At 32.8% G+C, this 24,331-nt stretch overlaps 2 protein-coding genes and 1 long non-coding RNA gene across 3 annotated transcripts in view; 2 read left to right on the top strand and 1 right to left on the bottom strand.

Moving 5' to 3' along the window:
- Positions 1-24,331, bottom strand: part of LOC141519064 (uncharacterized) — a 222,306-nt gene that overhangs the window by 34,613 nt on the left and 163,362 nt on the right. The gene's annotated exons all lie outside the window — the stretch shown is intronic.
- LOC141519062 (olfactory receptor 4C12-like) lies at positions 3,120-4,049 on the top strand. Its single transcript, XM_074231533.1, has one exon. The coding sequence runs from the start codon at positions 3,120-3,122 to the stop codon at positions 4,047-4,049; it is 930 nt and encodes a 309-aa protein (XP_074087634.1).
- On the top strand, positions 21,270-22,205 carry LOC141519061 (olfactory receptor 4C3D-like). Its single transcript, XM_074231532.1, has one exon. It carries the CDS (start codon positions 21,270-21,272, stop codon positions 22,203-22,205), a length of 936 nt encoding a protein of 311 aa, XP_074087633.1.

The following is a 24,331-nucleotide window of genomic DNA, read 5'->3' as shown; positions in this document are numbered from 1 at the left end:
TGGGTACTGTCTAGGGTCAATTGTAAACTTGTGCTGAAAGCACAAAATGGTTTGATCCTTTTTTTGGTGCCTTTTGGCAGTTTAACATATTTAGTATTTGTATTTATATTTGCATCTATCCCTATTTCTATAACTAACATCCATCCATTCATCTATCTATTGATCCATACATCCTTTTGCATCTGGCTATTTATCTATTGAGGCCTGGAGTAATGAATAAAGTGAAAATTTGGTTAGTAGGAAGACCTGGATCCAAATCCCACTACTGGCATATATTGACTGGATGAGACTCTGAAAAAAGACTGAAAAAAAACAACTTAAGTTTGCAGAATAACTTCCAATCTGCATTAGTAAAGGGAGTTTTTATGTCAGATAGAAACTTGTCTATAGGAGAATTCCATAAACCAAGAGAGCCACAGATCATATATAAATATAGACTCAGTTAGACAGTTATTCTTTGAATATATTATTTATATTTTTATTTATTTGATGCTTTAAATTTTGCAAAATGTTGTATTACATTCTCAGATCATAGGTATGATCATTTCATTTCCCTTCTCAAACAACTCTGCTAACTTCTTACTGACTTGAGGATAAAATATAAATTCCTCTATTTTGCTTCCTTTTAAAATATGACTCAAGCTATCTTTCATCCCTTATTATACATTGCTCCTTTACAACCGTTATGATGCATTCAAAATTACATTATTCTTGTTTCTTATTTGTGATATTTCGTTCTCTTAATTTTTGCCTTTTTATAAGTTGAACCTTATGCTTGGAATGTAAAGCATTTTTTATCACTTCTAAGAATCTCTAATTTTCCTCAGTGATCATCTTAGATTCTACTTTTTGCAGCTGTTTTACCTCCCCCCAAACTGATAGTGAACTTTCCCAGTTATATAGATGGATAGATAGATAGATAGATAGATAGATAGATAGATAGATAGATAGATAGGGTTGTATGTCTAAGTTTATTCTCTATGAAATAAATTCTGAGATCAGATATCTGAGATCACAGGATATTTTAAGATGATCTCTGTTTGAGGCCCTTAGGGTAAAGGCAGAGCAAGTAGCATATAGAGAGTACTTAATACTTTCTAATTCATTGATTATCTCATTTTAATTTTATAACAATTTTGTGATATAATCATCACATGTATTGTTATCTCCATTTAAAAACAAAGAGGAGAGCTCTGAGTGGTTAATTCCTCATGGTTAATCAAAGCAAGTAATTACTAGCAAAGAGATAGGAACTCAGTCCTTCCTAAACCCCAATTTGGCACTATTTTTATTATGCCTAGAAATTTTCATATGCATGTATAGACACAATATCACAAATATTTATGCATAGAAGGAACCTCAGAAGGCATCTAATCCAATCTGTGCTTTTAGAAGATAACATCCTTGGCAATTGTTCTTCTATCCTCCACTTGCATAACTATGTTGTAAAAGAATCTGCTATCTCTAGAGGAAGCTTGTTTGCACTTTTGGACAATTCTCATAGCTAGGAAGTTTTTTCTCTCAAACTTCCTTGGTGACAAATCATATTTCACATATACAGAAATTATAGAATCCTGGTTTTGAACAATAAACAAATATCCCCCCCTCACCTCAACCCCTCTCTCTTGGGTCTAATCCTCTTTTTGTTTCCACAAGGTTATCAAGAATGCAGGAAGAATACATTCAAAACAATTTCTATTTGAAAAAAAAATTTGAGGGTCCCCAAAGAATATATTTTCACATTTTAGTGTTAGTCAAATGTAGCTTTTGTACTATCTTATTCATGAAGGTGAGCAAAATGATAGTAAAGCAACCTTCAATGATTGAGTAAAGGTATAATATGCTCTGAAGTACCTGAGGACTTAACATGTTCAGTTATCATCACATTTCAAATTCCCTTTTATCATTTTTCCCCTATATAACAATATAAAATTGCTGAAAGTAGGGACATCCTATCTTGTATGAGTTCATGTCCCCAGGAGTTAGCACAGGTCTGACATATATTGAACTCTCTCTCTCTCTCTCTCTCTCTCTCTCTCTCTCTCTCTCTGTCATTTATCTACTTTCCTATCTGCCTGTTATGTCTATCATCTGTGGTTTTCTATCTAAATATAATCTACATTTATCAATTTTCTAATTCTCTCTCTCTCTCTCCCTCTCTCTCTCTCTCTCCCTCTGCTTCTCTATTTTTCATGTTTTAACTGTCTCTTTATCTGTTTCTATCTTGGTCTCTGGCTCTCCACCAAAATTAGTCTTATGAAAGTACAGTTATGAATATTCCTATTTTATAAGTAAGAAAAGTCAGGGATATTTTATCAGAGATTTTAGAGTTAGAAGAGGTCACAGTGTTTCTCTCTCTCTCTCTCTCTCTCTCTCTCTCTCTCTCTCTCTCTCTCTCTCTCCCTCCCTCCCTCCCTCCCATTTTCTTCTCTTCTCTATCATCTAGGTTGGGGCCAGGAAGGATCCAGTCCACAGATCATATGGGGTTGGTGGAATCATTTGATCGGCACTACCATGGCAACCACAAGTGGGAATCGAAATTCAATAAATGGAGGAGTATTTTAGAGGTGATTTAATTAATGTTTGATCAAATATAGAAGGTTATTTTTAAGTTAATAATTTTGTATGGCCTGAGAATGAGGTTATAAATATACAAATGACCCTTGGTCCCACCCTGACCTAAATATATATACCATAATCAATTCTAAATGTTCTGGAACATAACTTTTGACTTTTCCTTTGTCTTGCCCACTTTGGCACAATTTTCCTATATTTCTTATATATTTCTCTTTTCCTATGCAGCATTCTCATTGGAGACCTTAATGAAGAATCAATGGTGGCAGTAGATATTGAGGATAGTAAAGATGAAAAAATAAGATGCTCCAATGGTAAAGTTATGACCAGTCTTATTGGATACTGTTATCCTATTTGTTGGCATTAACTAAATTCTCCTTCAGAAAACCTGGATCTGTCACTGGTGAGCTATATGATCTTTGTTTCTCTATATAGTTATAGTGTGGGGAAGAAATGGATTGATAAATGTATAAAGTTGGGCTCATTAGGAGTTATCTACATTCAGAATCACCTGACATTTGTCTCTGAATTCTGGTAAGAGTGACATGGAAAATAGGAACAATGTGACAGAATTTATCCTATTAGGTCTTATAAAGAATCCTGAAATGCAGAAAGTCTTATTTGTTATATTTTTAATCACCTATATCATTACTGTGATGGGCAATGTTCTCATTGTGATCACCATAACCTCTAGCCAGACTCTGAATTCTCCAATGTACTTCTTCCTGTCTTTCTTGTCCTTAATTGATGCCTGTTATTCAACCTCAATTGTTCCCAAAATGCTTGCAGATTTACTGTGTGAGAAGAAAACAATTTCTTTCAATGGATGTATGACACAAGTATTTATTGAACATGTTTTGGGTGCCTCTGAGATTGTTCTCCTCATTGTAATGGCCTTTGACAGATATGTGGCTATCTGCAAACCCTTGCATTATACTACCATAATGAATCATCAATTATGTTGTCTCCTTGTGGGATTAGCTTGGACAGTGGGCTTTCTTCATTCAACAGGACAAATCCTTATCACATTGTGGCTTCCATTCTGTGGACCTAATGTCATAGATCACTTTTTATGTGACATTGTTCCAGTGATCCAACTTGCCTGCACAGATACCTTTATTGTTGGTCTGCTGATTGCAGCAAATGGAGGGTTAATTTCCATGATTAGCTTTGTTATGTTGATGTGCTCTTATGTTATCATCCTGCACTCTTTGAAAAGTTACAGCTCTGCTGGGAGACGTAAAGCTCTTTCTACTTGTAGCTCCCACATCACTGTTGTTGTCTTATTTTTTGTTCCATGCATTTTTATGTATCTTCGACCGGTGACCACCTTCCCAATGGACAAAGCTGTAACTATATTTTTCACTCTTATCACCCCCATGCTAAACCCATTTATTTATACAGTGAGGAATGCAGAGGTAATAAACGCTATGAAAAAATTGTGGAGCAGAAAAGTTGTTTCAGATTACAAATGACAAAACATCCGTATTATTCCTAAACTCAGATTTGTGTTTAAAGATGGTGGGCCAGAGGGTAAATAGAGAATAAGGTGGTGTGGGATCAGCAAAAAATTAACAAAATAATCCAAATAATGACTGGACAGACCCAAGGGCAAGTTCCAAGGAGTCTACGCATGTAATGAATATGAGCATTGCTATTAGGCATTTATGGGTTCTTTATATTAACAGCAATATGTCAAAAATATCTGGTCTATTTCATGCAACTCTTTGGATTCGTGTTCATTATATAAATGGGATAAATTCCTATGAATATGCTAGTTATCAAATAATGTGTACACTACTAGACTCTTCAAATGTGTTTATGCACCCAGATAGATTTCTCAGGGTGGTAGCATTTTAGAGCCAGGGAAAGCATACAGAGAATATCAAAAATGACTATATAGCTCCATTTTCCATAGTGTTTCAGTTCCAAGAAATGATTCCCATTAGAAGAAAAAAGTCTACTATTCTCAGAAGATAGAACAAATGGGTGCAAAATAGTTCAAACATGAGAAGATCCCACTTGATGTAGACCACTCTACAAGAAAGATTTTAAAAATCAGAGTTGTAAGAGTTCGAAAAACTCAAATGAAGAAATTCAAGAGAAAAATAAAATCAAGAGTTGGTGGACAAGAAAGAAGAGAATCAAGACACTGGTTATGATCAAATTGGGAGATGGAAGATAATCAATTTCAAAATGCTATACACCCATAACTTCTTTATGCATTTCTACAAAACAAGTAATCTTGAGAAAATTCTTCTAACTTCATTACTAAGCCAAGAGGTTATACTCTTTTCCAACTTGCAATAAGAAACTTACTAAATAAAATTAAAATTTCACAATATAATAGATTTTGATAGAGGGGCCCTCAACAACTGCTATGAAATCAAGGACTATCACCTTCCATGTTTCCTTAGATTTAAAATTTAACCCATTTTTAATGTGAGAAAGTTTAGGAGATTCAACTCATTTCTATAATAGTTCAAATGATACTTTTATCATTGAATTACTTTTCCTATTTTTTGCTTATATATTAATTAAATGTTTTTTTAATTGAATCCAAGTGTCTTTATATAATATGGTAACATAAATGGGCTAGATAGGAGGGTGCCCATAAATCAAACTAAATCTAAGGAATCAATCAGAGTGTAGGAAGGGTTCATGGGTCATAAAAAAAAACTGTATTACAAGGAATTGGAGGATTTATATAAATTTTATGGGAAATATTCACATAGACTGATAATAAGGGAAATCATTATTTTTTTAGGGAATTTGAAAAATCTGGTCCAACAAAGTGTAATATTTATTTCAGAACATTCCTTTGAGAATTTCCACAGTGAACACAAAGTTTAATTGAATAGAACTGAATGAAGGGATATGATATCAAATTTAATTTGTACTATATTTGATTGTGATGATGAAAAGATTATACTTCATTTCTTTTCTTTGGCTACAAGTTTTACAGAAAGAAATGGACAACCCATCAAATTCTTTTTATTGATAACTTTAAAAATAAATCATGAATAAGCTTAAAATTTGAGGTACATGGTCATGAAATGAAGAGACTTTTTTAAAACATACCTGAAATGTTATATTCAAAGGAGTTTTGTTTTTTATATTCCTGAAGGATATATACATACATACACACATACATATATACATGTATCTATATATACATGTATATATATATATATATATATATATATATGTATATGCATATTTTGATGAAGGTGACAGTGGTAAAAACATTTCTAAGGTTCTCCCCCCCTAAGTTAATGAAACATTATTCTCAAAATCTTTGAATATTTTGAAAAACATTCACTCTTTGACATTGGATGTGATCTTTGGAATTAACTAAAATTCATTTAGGGTCAGCTGTAATGGATATAATGGGAGGACCAAATTTGGGTGTCATGTTATAGTTTAATTAAAAATATGATTCTTTTTAAGGGATATTTTATTTTTTCCCAATTATATGGACAGTTTTTTTAGCATTCATTTTTTGCAAGTTTTTGAGTTTCAAATTTTTCTTCCTTGCTCCATCCTCTTCCCTCTTCTGAATATAGTAGGCAATTTGTTATAGGTTATACATGTGATATCATGTATAACATATTTTCAGATTAACCATAGATGTGAAAGAAGAAATGGATGATAAAACAATAAAGCAAATGAAGGAAGCAAACTTTGATTTACATTCAGAGTTTATCTTCCTTTGTGAGTCCATTGTTCTTATTTGGATCATTGTACTGCTGAGAGAAGCTGAATCATTCATATTTGATCACATAATGTTGCTAACATGAAGTAGTTTCATAGTTTTTGAATTCTTCCTGTTCATTTCTTAGAGCACAATAGTATTTTGTTGCATTCATATACTACGGCTTGTTCAGCCATTTCTCAGTTGATGGGCATCTCCTCAATTTCAATATTTTATCACCTTGAAAAGGACTGCTATAAATATTTTTACATATGCAATTTCTTTTCCCATTTTTATGATCTCTTTGGGACACAGACCTAGTACTGGAATTGTGGGAGTGAAGGGTTTGCACAGTTTGATTGCCTTTTGTGAATAATTCCAAATTGCTCTCCAGAATGGTTGGACCAGTTTACTACTCCACCAAAAACGCATTGGTGTCCCAGTTTTTCATACATCCTCTATAACATATATAATTTTCCTTTATTTTCTCATATAAACCAAAATGATTGGTGACACTTGCTATAAAGATTTCTGCTTTCCTTATAATTTTGATTGCATTGGTTTTATTTATACAAAACCATTTTAATTTAATATACTCAACATTATCCATTTTATATATTGTGCTTGCTATCTTTTGTCTGGTCATTAACTTAACTTTTACTTCTCCTTTTAAAAATTTGGATGCTATACTATTTGATGCATGTGACTTTAGAATTGATATTACCTCATTGTCTATTATACCTTTAAGCAAGGTGTGCTTTACTTCCTTATCTCTTTTAATTAACCCTAATTTTGCTTTTGTTTTGCCTGAGATCAAGATTGCTATCTCTGCATTTTTGCTTTTTTTTATTCAGTTGAAGCATACTAGAATATACCCCATCCCCACACCTTTCCTCTGTTTGTGTCTCTCTACATCAATTATGGTATTTGTAGGTTTCTTCTCTTTTGAAATATTCTGTTTTATGGGAGCGTTCATCCCATTAACATTCACAGTTAGAATCACTGTTATTTCCCTCCATTCTATTTTCCTTCTGTTTGTTTTCTCTCTCCATTCACCCTTTCCTTCCTCACCAGTGTTTTCCTTCTATCACCTTCCCCATTCTTCCCTCCCTTCTGTGAATGCTCTTCTTAATGTCTTGATTTCCAAAATAGATTTCATATTCAAATGACTATGTATATTAGTTCTTTTTTGAGTTAGTACTGATAAAATTAAAGTGCAAATGAAGCTTTTTGCCCATCTTCCCATCCTTCAGTCAGTCTAGTGTATTAAGTTTTTCATGCTTCCTCCTATGAAATAATTTATCTCATTTTACCTCTACCTTTCCTCTGTACCTAGTGTACTTCTCTTTCTTAGTTCTTAGGTTTTTGTTCTTTTAATGCCACTCCTTCAAATTCACTTTATACCCATGCACTCTGTCTATGCATATCTCTTCTAGTTGTTCTATTAGGTATACAAATTTTTAAAGAATTACAGGTATCATCTGCCCATGTAAGAATTCAAACAGTTCAGTTCACTGAATCCCTTTTTTTCTTTTTCCTTTTTCCTTTTTTGGGTTTCTCTTACTACTTGATATTGAACATCAATTTTTTTTGTTTAATTTCGATCTTCTCTTTATGAAAACTTGAAATCTTTCTGTTTCATTGATTGACTACTTTTTCCTTGAAGCATTAATCTTAATTTCCTCAGGCAGGTTTTGGTTTTTTTTGTAATTCGAGCTCCTCTTCTACCAGAATATTATGTTCCATGACTTCCAATCTTTAATGTTGCAACTACTAAATCCTATGTAATTCTGATTGTGACTCCTTGATATTTGAATTGTTTCTTTCAGCTAATTGTAGTAGTTTTTTTCCAGACATGATAGCTTTATAATTTTTAAAAAATGTTCCTTGATGTTTTCATTTTGACATTTTTTCCCTAAAGAGATTGGTGGATTCTTTGAATGCTTGTTTTATCCTCTGGATCGAGAATATCTGGGAAATTTTCCTTGATAATTTCTTAAAAGCTACTGTCCAGCTCGTTCTTTTGATTATGGCTTTTAGTTGTTCAATGACTCTGACAGTGTCTCCTGGATTTATTTTCTAGGTCAATTATTTGTTTGTTTTTTTCCCCCTACGTAGTTATTTTCTATTTTTTCAAATTGCTTGGTTAATTCTTTTTTTTAGGTTTTTTTTTTTTTGCAAGGCAAACAGGGTTAAGTGGCTTGCCCAAGGCCACACAGCTAGGTAATTATTAAGTGTCTGAGACGGGATTTGAACCCAGGTACTCCTGACTCCAAGGCTGGTGCTTTATCCAGTATGCCACCTAGCCGCCCCTGTTTGGTTAATTCTTCATGTCTCATACAGTCATTAGCTTCTACTTGCTCAATTCTAACTTTTAAGAAGTTGTTTTCCTCAGTTAACTCTTGCATTTCCTTTTCCATTTAACCATTTGTACATTTCAAGGAGTTGATTTCTGTAGTGCATTTTTGTATCTTTTTCATTAGGTCAATTCTACTATTTGTTTTCTTTTTCCAAGCTGATGGTTTTTTTCATAATTCTCTTGCATTACTCCTCATTTCCCTAATTTTTGTTCTACTTCTCATATGATTTTTAGTTCCTTTTACAATTCTTCCATGATTCCTTTCTGGACTTGAGACTACTTCCCATTTTAGTTTGGTTCTTTGCCCATGGGTGTTTTGACATTATTATCCTTTTCTGAGTTTGTGGTTTCATCTTCCCTGTCATATTCTCTTTTTGTTACTGTTTTTGTTCATCATTTTTGACCTTCTCTCATTCTTTTAAATTTGATCTCTGTTCCCTTGGTAGGAATGAGTACTGTCTCAGCCTTCTTGTACCAGACTTTTCAAGCCCTAATTGTTCACCTGGTGGTTCTGCACTGATGCTGCCCTGAGGCCAAGCAAGGAATCTCATGTCTGATGCTGTCCCTAGGATGGGGGAGGGGAAATTGGCCAGTGTTGCTGGAGGTTGTAGGAATCTGGAAGATTATCTTTTATGTTACCAGTATGTGTGGCATGTATGTATGTGGCTCAATGTATAGCAGGTACTGATGCTGATGGGATGTTTCTGGCAGTTGCTTATTTTCCCAGGACTATACTCACAAATAGGGGATGTGTAAGTAGAACTCAATTTGACTTCCATTATAACACCATAATATCCAAAGAGCCCTTTCCATCTCTCAATTTCCAGGGAAATATTTTCCTGGAATGTTTGAAGATAAATACACCTATGGATATATGCATACTAATTATGTAAATTCATGTGTGCATGTGTATATGCATGTCTGTATGTACATGTCTATATCTAATCTCTATAATGTAAATGAGAGGATTTAGAGAAAAATAGATTACTCCATGGATATTTTCAGAAGAATGATCATACTATAAAGAATGTAATCCGAAGTATCCTTTTTGCTAGAAAAAAAGCAGTATGATTAGTCCATATTTGCAATTATGAACTATTGCTGCTAAATTTGAGGAGCAACCATTAATACCTACATTAAGGCCCTCCTACATTGCATTTCCCTTTCCCTTTTGAGATCATATTATATAACCCCCCCATATGTTCATTTTCTTTACGTTATACAATTTATTATCATTTAGTCCCAAATATTTTACCCCACAGTAATTTTATTTTCAGTTATATTTGCTATGATCTTTTCTTTCTCATTTCCAATTTTGATAATATTTGATTCTGCTCCTTAATTTATTTTTGCCAAATTTCTCATTTCTTAATTTTATTTACTGGCCTAGGTTGCCCTGCTGCCTCTTCTCTGCCTTAAACACTTGAACTGCCTGTGACATTTTTAAAAGAAAGATCTTTAGTCCTATCCCTTTCTCCTACAATTACTTCATAAAAGAACAAGAACCGCAATAATCTTCTAAAACTAAACAATCAACACTCAAGCACTACCAATTAGATTGTATATTATTGAAACTGAAAACTTTACCATATGATCTTGAAGAAAGCTTCCTAATTAAAAAAACAAAGCTAAATGACTTTAACATGTCATAGGGACCTCATTCTATTACAGTCATAAAAAGATGAATAATTACTCATCATAAGAGAGAAAGAGAAATGTTAGAATCTCAAAGCACATGATAAACTGATCAAAAACCTACAAAAATTAGAATTCAGCAACAAGAAGATGTCTTTTCACTGAACTCTATCAGCGGATGATTAGCTTATACACACCATTGACTTTGCTCAACTGTAGCTCAAAGTAGTTTCCTTCTGAATAGGGCCGATAAAACAGTGAAAATATAATAAAGAAATTTATTAAAAAAAACTTTCTGGATTAAACTCTAATTAAAAGAAGCAAATAAATAAACAAACCACATACATTAGCTTGGATACACAGAGAGTTTTATAATTACAATTCAAAACTATGCTGTATCTAGAATAAATTATAGAAGGGCTACCTAAATGAATGTGTTTTAAATCCTACCTTTGACACATATTGGTTTTATGATGGTGAAGCAGTTAACCTTTTTGTGTTCTGAGCAAGTCATTAAGACAATTTTCAAAGACAATACGAACCTAAGTTGCTAGGAGTTTCCTTATTCAGTAGTTGTTTCTATACATATATGTAAATGCATATGAATATCCACATTTATATATATATATGTGTGTGTGTGTGTGTGTGTGTGTGTGTGTGTGTCTACATTTTTTATATTTTTTATAGTTAAGTAGAGGGCATTTGTGATGCTAAAAAAATATTCACCAACCTGGGCTAAACAACAATATTAACAATCGCAATAAAATAATAACATAGCCTTTATAGAGCATTTTAAGATTTGTAAAATGTTTTACTTATCTTGACCCTTTTTTGTCATAACACTCTGATATACATGCTATTATTACCACTATTTTATGAATGAGCAAATTAAAGAAGAAAAGCTTTGATACTAACCCAGCGTCACAAGACTGGTAAGTTTCTCCGCTGGAATTTGTAGCTGTATCTTATTTTTTTCTTATAACATCATGTTATTTTTTTAACTAAATATAAATAAGAAACAATGGAAATTTCCTTTTAATCACAGCACACAAACAATAACAAGCAAGTGAAGGGACTATGATTTTCACAGATTGCCCAGGAAACTGAGTATTACAAATAGCACACACAAAAAAAAAAAACCACAAAACAACTTGCTAACTAAACTGAGAAAAAAACAAAAATCTCTATTTGTGTCATGTGACTACCAGGCCAGAAGCTGATGCATTTTATTCTAAGAAGTGTCATACAGTCTTTCCCTTTAATACACTGAAGTGTATTTGAACTAGATCAATAATCCAGAAGAGATTCTCATTGCTACTAAAGCCAAAAGTATTCTAATGCTCTACTGCTTAGTCATAAATTATGACCTAAAAGAATGACCAGGTCAACTCAAAAATTGGTGCTCAACCAATTCATGCTTTTAGATTTCTTGATATTCATATGAAAAAAGGAATGAATAATAGTGACATTTTTCCATTTCAAAAGTTCATTGAATATTTAAGACCTTACTACATATAATACACTCTTTTAGGGACTTTGAAAGGACTTTTGGATCTAATGAAAGGGATATGATATGTACACAAATAAAGTCAAAGATTTATTGCTGTTTAGTTATTCAGCCATGACTGACTCTTTGGACCTTTCTATTCTTTATTTTCTCCCAAAGTCTGTCCAAGCTCATTTGTTCAATTGCTTTCATGATACTGTTTATCCATCTCATCCTCTGCTATCCCCTTTTCTTTTTCCTTTGATATTTTCCAATATCAGGGTCTTTTTTAGTAGTTCCTAGCTTCTCATTTTGTGAAAAAAGTATTTTAAGTTTTAGTTTCAGAATTTAACTTCACAGTGAATAGTTTGTTAATTTATTTAAATATTGATTGATTTGATATCCTTTCTATCCAAGGAATTCTCAAAAGTCTTCTTCAATATCACAATTTAAAAGTATCAGTTCTATAGCTGTTAGCATTCTTTATAGTCCATCTCTCAAAGTCATACATTGCTACTGGAAAAATCATAGCTTAAATGTTATGGAAATTTTTTCAGTGGATTAATTTCTTTACTTTTTTAATATGCTGTCTAGATTTTTTTCAAAGTGCTTTCTTCTTTTTTTCTCAATTATATTCAAAGTTTTTACTGTCCATTTAAAAAATTGAAAACATAATTCAAATTATCTCCCTCTCTTCCTCCTCTATACCTTCTTTAAGAGGGCAACTGATTTATTTGATAACTGTTACAAGATGTGAAGTTACATAGAACCTTTCCATATTAGCAAAATGGGAAAAGAAAATACAGATCAAAAAAACCCTAAAAACCAAAAATCAAATTTTTAAAATGTTTTCCAATCTGATTTCCCTTTCCCTTTTGAGATCATATTATATAACCCCCCCATATGTTCATTTTCTTTAAGTTATACAATTTATTATCATTTAGTCCCAAATATTTTACCCCACAGTAATTTTATTTTCAGTTATATTTGCTATGATCTTTTCTTTCTCATTTCCAATTTTGATAATATTTGATTCTGCTCCTTAATTTATTTTTGCCAAATTTCCTCATTTTCTAATTTTATTTACTGGCCTAGGTTGCCCTGCTGCCTCTTCTCTGCGTTAAACACTTGAACTGCCTGTGACATTTTTAAAAGAAAGATCTTTAGTCCTATCCCTTTCTCCTACAATTACTTCAATACAAAGAACAAGAACCGCAATAATCTTCTAAACTAAACAATCAACACTCAAGCGCTACCAATTAGAATGTATATTATTGAAACTGAAAACTTTACCATATGATCTTGAAGAAAGCTTCCTAATTCAAAAAACAAAGCTAAATGACTTTAACATGTCATAGGGACCTCATTCTATTACAGTCATAAAAAGATGAATAATTACTCATCATAAGAGAGAAAGAGAAATGTTAGAATCTCAAGCACATGATAAACTGATCAAAACCTACACAAATTAGGAATTCAGCAACAAGAAGATGTCTTTTCACTGAACTCTATCAGCGGATGATTAGCTTATACACACCATTGACTTTGCTCAACTGTAGCTCAAAGTAGTTTCCTTCTGAATAGGGCCGATAAAACAGTGAAAATATAATAAAGAAATTTATTAAAAAAAACTTTCTGGATTAAACTCTAATTAAAAGAAGCAAATAAATAAACAAACCACATACATTAGCTTGGATACACAGAGAGTTTTTATAATTACAATTCAAAACTATGCTGTATCTAGAATAAATTATAGAAGGGCTACCTAAATGAATGTGTTTTAAATCCTACCTTGACACATATTGGTTTTATGATGGTGAAGCAGTTAACCTCTTTTGTGTTCTGAGCAAGTCATTAAGACAATTTTCAAAGACAATACTAACCTAAGTTGCTAGGAGTTTCCTTATTCACTAGTTGTTTCTATACATATATGTAAATGCATATGAATATCCACATTTATATATATATATATATATATACATTATAAATATATATGTGTGTGTGTGTGTGTGTGTGTCTACATTTTTTATATTTTTTATAGTTAAGTAGAGGGCATTTGTGATGCTAAAAAAATATTCACCAACCTGGGCTAAACAACAATATTAACAAGAGCAATAAAATAATAACATAGCCTTATAGAGCATTTTAAGATTTGTAAAATGTTTTACTTATCTGACCCTTTTTTCATAACACTCTGATATACATGCTATTATTACCACTATTTTATGAATGAGCAAATTAAAGAAGAAAAGCTTTGATACTAACCCAGCGTCACAAGACTGGTAAGTTTCTCTGCTGGAATTTGTAGCCGTATCTTATTTTTTCTTATAACATCATGTTATTTTTTTACTAAATATAAATAAGAAACAATGGAAATTTCCTTTTAATCACAGCACACACAAAAAATAACAAGCAAGTGAAGGGACTATGATTTTCACAGATTGCCAGGAAACTGAGTATTACAAATAGCACACACAAAAAAAAAAAAACCACAAAACAACTTGCTAACTAAACTGAGAAAAAAACAAAAAATCTCTATTTGTGTCATGTGACTACCAGGCCAGAAGCTGATGCATTTTATTCTAAGAGAAGTGTCATACAGTCTTTCCTTTAATACACTGAAGTGTATTTGAACTAGATCAATAATCAGAAGAGATTCTCATTGCTACTAAAGCCAAAAGTATTCTAATGCTCTACTGCTTAGTCATAAATTATGACCTAAAAGAATGACCAGGTCAACTCAAAAATTGGTGCTCAACCAATTCATGCTTTTAGATTTCTTGATATTCATATGAAAAAAGGAATGAATAATAGTGACATTTTTCCATTTCAAAAGTTCATTGAATATTTAAGACCTTACTACATATAATACACTCTTTTAGGGACTTTGAAAGGACTTTTGATCTAATGAAAGGGATATGATATGTACACAAATAAAGTCAAAGATTTATTGCTGTTTAGTTATTCAGCCATGACTGACTCTTTGGACCTTTCTATTCTTTATTTTCTCCCAAAGTCTGTCCAAGCTCATTTGTTCAATTGCTTTCATGATACTGTTTATCCATCTCATCCTCTGCTATCCCCTTTTCTTTTTCCTTTGATATTTTCCAATATCAGGGTCTTTTTTAGTAGTTCCTAGCTTCTCATTTTGTGAAAAAAAGTATTTTAAGTTTTAGTTTCAGAATTTAACTTTACAGTGAACAGTTTGTTAATTTATTTAAATATTGATTGATTTGATATCCTTTCTATCCAAGGAATTCTCAAAGTCTTCTTCAATATCACAATTTAAAAGTATCAGTTCTATAGCTGTTAGCATTCTTTATAGTCCATCTCTCAAAGTCATACATTGCTACTGGAAAAATCATAGCTTAAATGTTATGGAAATTTTTTCAGTGGATTAATTTCTTTACTTTTTTATATGCTGTCTAGATTTTTTCAAAGTGCTTTCTTCTTTTTTTTCTCAATTATATTCAAAGTTTTTACTGTCCATTTAAAAAATTGAAAACATAATTCAAATTATCTCCCTCTCTTCCTCCTCTATACCTTCTTTAAGAGGGCAACTGATTTATTTGATAACTGTTACAAGATGTGAAGTTACATAGAACCTTTCCATATTAGCAAAATGGGAAAAGAAAATACAGATCAAAAAAACCCTAAAAACCAAAAATCAAATTTTTAAAATGTTTTCCAATCTGTATTTAAATGTTATCAGCTCTTTCTCAAGTTGGATAACATTTTTTCATCATGTGCACTTTATAAATATCTTGGGTCATTATTTTTCTGAGAATAGTTGTCATTCACAGTTAATTATCAGACAATGTTTATGTTACTTACACCATGTTCTAGTTCTGCCTATTTCACCTTGTATCACCTAATGCAAGTCTTCCCAGGTTTTTCTGAATGCATCCTACTTGTCATTTATTATTATACAATAATATTCCGTCACATTCATATATCACAACTTGTTCGGTCATTTTCTCATTGATGAGCATCTCCTCAATTTCCAATCCTTGTCATCACAAAAAGAGTTGATTGGTAGAAAGATTTTTGTCTACATGTAGCCCTTTCCATTTTTATTTAATCTCTTTGGGTTATAGACCTACTTCTGGTACTTTTGGGTCATAGAGTATGTATAGTTTTATATCATTTTGGACATGAAATTAGATGTTTTGATTCATTTTTGAAACTGTTTTGTTCTCTTCTAGACAAAAGTAAAATAGAAAACCCTGATATTTCAGCATTTGCAAAATTTTAATCCAATGTTTAACTAAGTGCTAAAAATAATAAAATGTTCACCAAGTTTATCTAATTAGACTAAAATACTCCTGAGAACTCATTACCCACCATAGATGAAGACACTTTAATAATCTTACTCTCCAAACAACACGTGTTCAAAATTCTGAGACTCCAGAGAAAGATGTCCTTGAAGGTTTTTCTTATTAATCAGCAGAAGAATTGTACTTGAGACATTCAACTCTTCTCCTTCCTGTGCCGATTATAACTATCACTGTCAGCTGAGAACTTGAGCAGTGTGCCTAGCTGAGGAGCCCATACAAAGGGCTCACAGGTAATGTTTTTTGATCCTCTGTAGTGAAGGTGTATCTGACCAGAACTTTTAGAGGAGCTTGAGTAGATATGGTAGTGGTTATACCATATATCCCCTGAATATTTATTGAGAATTTTTTCAAAATAGGTTTCCATGCCAGCTCAATGATTTAGCAATTCATCAGCTGGTCAAGATGTGTGAACAGATATGCATATTATTATAGACTGAAAGAAGAATTCATAGATTATTGTGTATTTTTTAAAATTTATTCAAAGAATTTATCTTTATCTTGGGTCTGTACCCTTATGCCTCTCCTCACTGGTATAGCAATTCTATACCCCTTACTTCCACAGATGCACACACACATTTACAATTCTGCTACTGTCAGCAAAAGCATTTGCCTTTCTTTGCCATATTACTCAAAGTGATGTGATCTGTGTGTGTGTGTGTGTGTGTGTGTGTGTGTGTGTGTGTGTATGTTGGGGAGACAGACAGACAATATGACAAAGTCAGACAGACAAAGAGACAGAGATAGAGACAAGAGACAGAGACACAGGCAGAGAAAGAGGCATACAGAATGCATGGGTTGGGGGGCTGAAGACTTGATTAAAATCCTTTGTCCAAGGTGACACTCACAAATCATTATCACTCTTTGAATCTCCTTTGAGACAGTCAAACTTATGTTCTCTATTGATCATAAAATTTCAAGACATAAATGAGGAAGTTGAAGTCCAGAGATGAAAAGGGTTTTTTTTTCCACACAGATACAAAATTACATTGTAACTTAAAGCCTCTAACTTGAGTCCCAATGTTGGTTTTGGTTTTGGTTTTGGTTGTGATTGTTGTTCCCTCAAATCACATTTACACTATTAGAATGATGAAAAGACTTTCCAAATTATTAAAAACACCCAAGAAATGACATAGCTAACCAATATTACTGTTGTCACTTCTATACACTCATATTCACTGCAGAAAGACCTGTTTGAAAGCCAAAAAGTAGATTTTTAAATAACAATTAAGAAATTTCCATTTTGGGGGCAGCTAAGTGGTACAGTGGATAGAGCATCAGCCCTGGAGTTAACAGGATCTGAGTTCAGATCCTAACTCAGACACTTAATAATTACCTAGCTGTGTGACTTTGGTCAAGTCACTTAACCCCATTGTCTTAAATAAATAAAAATTTCCATTTCTACCTTTTAATATGAGCATGAGTTCAATCATAATTTATAGCCAGATGATTCTTGTTTCATTTCTATTTGACAGAGAAAAATAATTAAGAATTTTCTTAATGAAAAAGATCATTTTAATTACATCTTGCTTTAGGAAAAATATAGGCAAATTGGTTTAATGAATTAATTGCTTAATTAGATTAAGTATTCTTTATCCTAAAGTCAGATAGCTACTGACCAAGAGATAGCCATGGGAGGCTGTTGAAAATAAGAAAGGTCAGAGAAGAGAAGGTTTGAAAATAAATAGATTAAAAATATGAAAGGAGTGGAGATTCAGGCTGAGCACTTCTCTAATAGATATGACCATTGATTCAGAAAATTATTAAAATGCAGTTGTGGGTATAATGGGGACAGCTCATTCGTACATTGGAAAGAATACCATGTCTACATTCAAATTTGTCCTCAGATATGAATTAGTTATGTGAATCTGGGTAGATCACTTAACCTGTTTACCTCAGTTTTTTCAACTATAAAATGAATTGGAAAAGGAAATGGTAAACCATTCCAGTATCTTTGCCCCCCCAAATCAAATGAGATCATGATGAAACAAAAATGACTGAAAAACAACAAAAGTGTGTGTAATTCTTATCTAACTTATTATATTTAGTCATAAACATGTTTAGAAAGAACAAACCAATGAATGCACATAGGAAGGGACTAACAACTTAATATTTACAATTTACAATTTTTGCTTTTGTATTTAAAACTGTATATTTTTAAATGGAGAAATTTATGATAGATTTTACAGATTTGCAATCTTGTATAAATATGTTTTCTGCATATTTTCCTTAAGATTTAATGTATTCTTATTGAATTAATATTAAAATTTCAGTAAATAGAAACTATACTCAATTCTATTTTGTACATATTTATCTAAAGACATACATAATAATAATGAGTTCTATTTTTCTACTGAGAATCATGCTGAAAATTGGAAGATTTCGATGTACTCTTTTTCATAAAGACATTAACTCTTTCATCTCCCTGTGATTCTATATAATTAAAAGAATTGGTTGGGATACCACTAGTTGGTAAGAAAGGATTTCTTTCATTTTTGTAAATATGATAATAATAAAACACTTTAAAATTTGTAAAGTACTTTATCTCATTTGATTCTTGGAACAATCGTAATATTGCACTAAATTCATAGATGAGGAAACTCTTGTTGAAATAGTTTTTTAAATTGACTTATGTGCAGCACTAGTTTTCCATAATCATTTTTTGCAAGGTTTTGAGTTTTACATTTATCCCTCCCTTGCTTCCCACTGAAATTAAACAAATCGATATAGACTATACATGTAAAGAAGAATGAAATCAAATTGGAAAAAAAATTAGAGAAGAAAAATATATAAGTAAGACAACTTTTAAAGATAGTAAGCTTTGGTCTGCATTTAAACTCCATAGCTCCTTCTCTGAATATGAATGGTATTTTCCATCATAAGACTTTTAGAATTGCCTTTGATTATTGTACTACTGAAGTGAACAAATTCATCATAGTTTATCATCACCCAGTGTGTATAAAGCTCTTATGGCTCTGCTCACTTCACTCAACATCAGTTAATGCAAGTCCTTCCAGGCTATTCTGAAGTCCTATCCCTCATAATGTCTTATTGAACAATAATATTCCATGACATTTATGGACCACAATTTGTTCAGTCATTCCCCAAATCATATGCATTGCCTTAATTTTCAGTTCTCTGCCTCTATGAAAACAGCTGCTATAAATATTTTTGGTCATGTGTGTTTTTTACCTTTTTTGTGATATCTTTGGGATACAGACTTAGTAGTGTTATTGCTGGATTAAAGAATATTCATAGTATTATTGCCCTGTGGACTTAATTCCAAATTGCTCTCCAGAAAGGTTGGATCAGTTCACAACCCCACCAACAATGCATTAGTGTGCCAGTTTTCCTATGTTCCCTCCAACAGTAAGCATTTTCCATTATAGTCATATTGAACGTTCTGATAGATTTCAGAGTTATTTTAATTTTCCTTTCTCCAATCAATAAAATTTAGAGAATTTTTTTTCATATGACTAAAGACAGCTTTAATTTCTTCATCTGAAAAATGCATTTTCACATTCTTTGATCACTTATCAATTGGGGAATTTGGCTTAGTTCTCTATATATTTTAGAAATGAGTCCTTTGTCAGAAACACTAGCTGTAAAAATTATTTCCCAATTTACTGCTTTCCTTTTAATCTTATTTGCCTTAGTTTTACTTAATGCAATAACTTTTCAACTTAATGAATTCAAAATTATCCATTTTGCATTTTAAAATGTTCTTTATTTCTTCTTTGGTTATAAACTGCTCTCATTTCCATAGCTCTGACAGTAAACTATTCCTTCTTGTCCTAATTCACTTATGATTTCACTTTTTATATTTATATCCTGTACCTATTTCAACCTTATCTTGGTAAAGGGTTTGAGATGTTGGTATATGTCTAGTTTCTGCCATATTATCTTCCAGTTTTCCCAGCAGTTTTTATCAGAATAAGTTCTTATCCCAGAAACTGGAATGTTGGGTTTATCAAACAGTAAATGTTTATGATGATTTACTACTGCTTCTTTTACACCTAAACTATTACACTGGTTCACCACTCTATTTCTTAGCTAGTATCAAACAGTTTGATGACATGTTTTACAGTATAATTTTAGATCTGGTATGGCTAGGTGACCTTCCTTTCCATTTTTCCCCCATTAATTCCCTTGATATTCTTGACTTTTTGTTCTATCATCGAATTTAGTTACTATTTTTTCTAGTTCAATAGAGTAATTTTTGGGGGGAGGTTTTTTTGGTATAGCCATGTTGAACTATATTAAATTACTTTCCTATGTACTATTTATACTTAGGTCTTCCTGACTACAGTTCTATCCACCAGGCATCTAGCTGGTAGACTAGGATGCATGGTTCTCATAAAGGTCAGGTTAAGAATATGGGAAAAACTGGCAGAATTTTCTTAATCCTTTATTGCATGAGTTCATTCTTAAACCCATCATATTATCCCTGACATACTGTAAATCAAAATTATTTATTTAATCAATTAGGAAACTGAAGTTCAGAGAGATTAACTTAATTTTCCAAAATGTCAATGCTAGTTAATTGCAGAATAAGATCTGCACTTAACTTCTCTGGTTTTAAGTGAGAAATTAGGAGGCATAATTATGGAGTACCAGTGGATGAAGACAGAGGAGATAGGGAATCAGAGTGGGTGGAGAATGATGAATAGAAAGGAAAAAGAAAGGCAATTTTTTTTAGGTTTTTTTGCAAGGCAAATGGGGTTAAGTGGCTTGCCCAAGGCCACACAGCTAGGTAATTATTAAGTGTCTGAGAGCAGATTTGAACCCAGGGACTCCTGACTCCTAGGCTGGTGCTTTATCTACTATGCCACCTAGCTGCCCCTAGAAAGGCAATTTTTACTTCAGAATTTAGAAACTAATACAGAGCTGTAAGAGGGGGGAAAAAAGAAATTATTTGAGAATCAGAGGTCCAGAGTTCAAATTCTACCTCTGTATTACTTCCTAATTTGTACTAATTTGGTTACTTGTACTAACTTAACTTATTTAGCATCCAACTACTAAACATAGTTAGACACCATGACTTCTAAGATCCTTATGAGCTCTAAAATAATGATCCCATAAACTCTGTGTTTTGGAGAATCTGATTGTAGCACAAACTATATTAATTAGGTCTGTGTTCTCCTCTTTCCAGGTAGGTTGGTTTTCACTGCAGTGTTCCCTCCCTGAATGGAACACTCTGACTCTCCAAACAATGTGACTGAATTTATCCTCCTTGGGCTTACACAAAACCCACAACTACAGAAAATATACTTTGTTGTATTTTTATTCATCTTTCTTTTCACTGCCTTAGCCAATCTATTCATTGCAATCACCATTGCTCTTAGCCCCACCCTTTCAGCTCCCATGTACTTCTTCCTCACTTATTTGTCCTTCATTGATGCGTGCTATACCTCAGTCACCACTCCCAAGATGATTATTGACTTGCTCTTTCACAGGAGAACTATCTCCTTCAATGGTTGCCTCACTCAGCTTTTTGTTGAACATTTCCTTGGTGGCTCTGAGATCATCCTCCTCATTGTCATGGCCTATGACCGCTATGTTGCCATCTGCAAACCCTTGCACTATATGACAATTATGCGACCTTGTGTGTGCTACCTGTTGGTGGTAGTGGTCTGGATGGGGGGTTTACTGCATGCCACTGCCCAGATTCTCTTCATGATCCACCTACCCTTCTGTGGTCCCAATGTCATTGATCACTTCATGTGTGACCTATTCCCATTGCTCAAACTTGCCTGCACTGATACATACATGCTGGGGATGGTTGTCGCTGCTAACAGTGGAGTCATGTGCATGCTGATTTTTTCCATGCTACTTGTCTCCTATGTGGTCATCTTGCGCTCCCTAAAGAACCAGAGTTCAGAGGGGCGGCGCAAAGCCCTTTCTACCTGTGGATCCCATTTCCTTGTGGTTGTCCTCTTCTTTGTGCCCTGCATCTTCACCTATACAAGACCTGTATGTACCTATCCTGTTGACAAGTTAGTCACTGTTTTTTTTGCTATTTTTACCCCCATGTTAAATCCTATAATCTACACAGTCAGGAACACAGAAGTGAAAAATGCCATGAAGAATCTGCTTAAAAGAAGAGTCACTTCCACTTCATAGTGATTTGAAGAGAATATTATTATCTGCAAAAAGAAAGATCAATTATAACATATAGAAATTGCCTTGGGGGGATTATCCATTATAAAAAGGAGATGAAAGTTGATTACACTCAGTCAAGGTTTTTGGCTATATAAATGTGGGATTATGAAATGGGATGTGAACCCATGGCATTCTTAAATGATAACACCCTATCATCAAGTATCCAATAGCTTGCTAAGTGAAATGAATGGAATTATAGATTATTAAAGGTGAAAGTCACTTAATAATTTTGGCCAATTTCCCTATTTCACAGTTAGGGAAATTGAGACTGAAAATGATGTTATTAACTCAGTGGCATCAAGATAGGAAAGGGCATCACTAGCACTATGATTTTGACAAGTCACTGAGATCTCTGGAGCTTTCTTTGCTCATCTTTTCCTTGGCTACAGCCTGGCATATAGCAAATGCTTTCAAAATGCTTGATGCCAATTGAATATAAGGGTTTTGGTATAGGTAGAAATGAAAATGGCACTGCCTCTATCCTGGATTGAGGATGGTGTTGATGTTATCCATATTAGAAACAGAAAGACTACTAGTTTTCTTTTTAACCAAACCCAAGTTCCAATCTCAGCCTTGCTATTTGCTACTCCTGTGAAAGTGGGTAAATAGTTTCAATCTCTAGGTTGGACTAAATAATTCTATTGATACTTTTTTTTTTAGATTTTTCAAGGTAATGGGGTTAAGTGGCTTGCCCAAGGCCACATGGCTAAGTAATTATTAAGTGTCTGAGGTCAGATTTGAACCCAGGTACTCCTGACTCCAAGGCCGGTGCTCTATTCACTGTGCCACCTAGCCACCCTTATTGATACTTTCAAATTCTCCTATGCAGCATTGTTTTGAAGGAAGAACTTAACAGCTAGCTAACCATATTCTTTTTAATGTGAACTTTTATTGTGGACTGAAAGACTAGAAAAAAAAAGATAGGAACCCTTGAGTGACAGAGGTGCAGAGTGAGATAATATATACTCTCTTTTTTAGTAATCATGAAATCCTCCATCAGAACTAAAAGGGAATACCCTTAAATCAGCCAAAATCCTTTTCCTCCAAAGAACAAATCAAAAAATTTCAACAAAACCAAATAGGTCTTGCTTTTTAATTATCTTCATGGCCAATTATCTTCATGTGTTCATGATTTTAAAAATCAGCAAGTTAAAAGAAAAGTTGAAAAATATAGACTTTTTAGATTACAACCATGGATCTGCTACCCAAAAAATTGAGCATACTCTTTTAGGGGGAAACATGAACATCAATCAAATAAGGTTTGCTGATGAAAAGATCAGAGATAACCAGAAAATTTGATCTTCAAATATAAGATTCAAGGGAAGCATGAAAAGTTAAGATTTCTGGAAACACTCATTCCATCTGAAGACTAGTGCACTGCCTTCCCCATTCCAAAGAGAGATAGGTGCTGTGAACTCTTGAACTGTCTCTTCATTATAAAATCTACCATTTGGGGATGCCGGGGGGGTGGTCCTGAATAATATACTCTCAGCACAATTAGAAGGAAGATTCCTTCCATTATAAAAGACTCAGTCAACTCTGAATGGCTTCTTTAGTGTAAATGGAGACACACTTACCTGTGTATTAGATCTCATGCTCTCATGCCCTATTAGTAAATGATATATGCTAAAAAAGAAATATTATATATATATATATATATGTATATATGTATAGACTTCTAGTGTTTGACCCAGCCATTCAGCATTTTTTTTCCTGAGAATAGCAAATCTTTCTAAAATTCAGCAACCATCTGAGAAAGCTTTATTTTTTGCAGATAATTCAATCTGAAAACTGAGGATACAATGTTCAAATCTTGAGTCTGTGTCTTACTACCTCTGTGAACTTAGATAAATCATTTTTTTTGAGTTTCAGTTTTCTCATGTGAATAATTGAGGTTTTGAACTAGTTGCAATGCTACCATTTTATATTGTGATATAATGGAAATATAGTTTTACCTGAGAATCTAAAATGAATGAGTACAAATATTGTTTCTAATGTATTCCTTGGATAATCTCTACTGCCTAACACTGTTACTTGGCTCACAGATATTTAATAAATTTCTTTTGGTTGAATAAATATTTCTTATG

The sequence above is a fragment of the Macrotis lagotis genome, chromosome 3 (assembly GCF_037893015.1).
Source record: "Macrotis lagotis isolate mMagLag1 chromosome 3, bilby.v1.9.chrom.fasta, whole genome shotgun sequence".
NCBI classification, from domain to species: domain Eukaryota; kingdom Metazoa; phylum Chordata; class Mammalia; order Peramelemorphia; family Peramelidae; genus Macrotis; species Macrotis lagotis.
The sequence above is the reverse complement of the archived record's forward strand: the minus strand, read 5'-3'. Positions and strand labels throughout refer to the sequence as shown.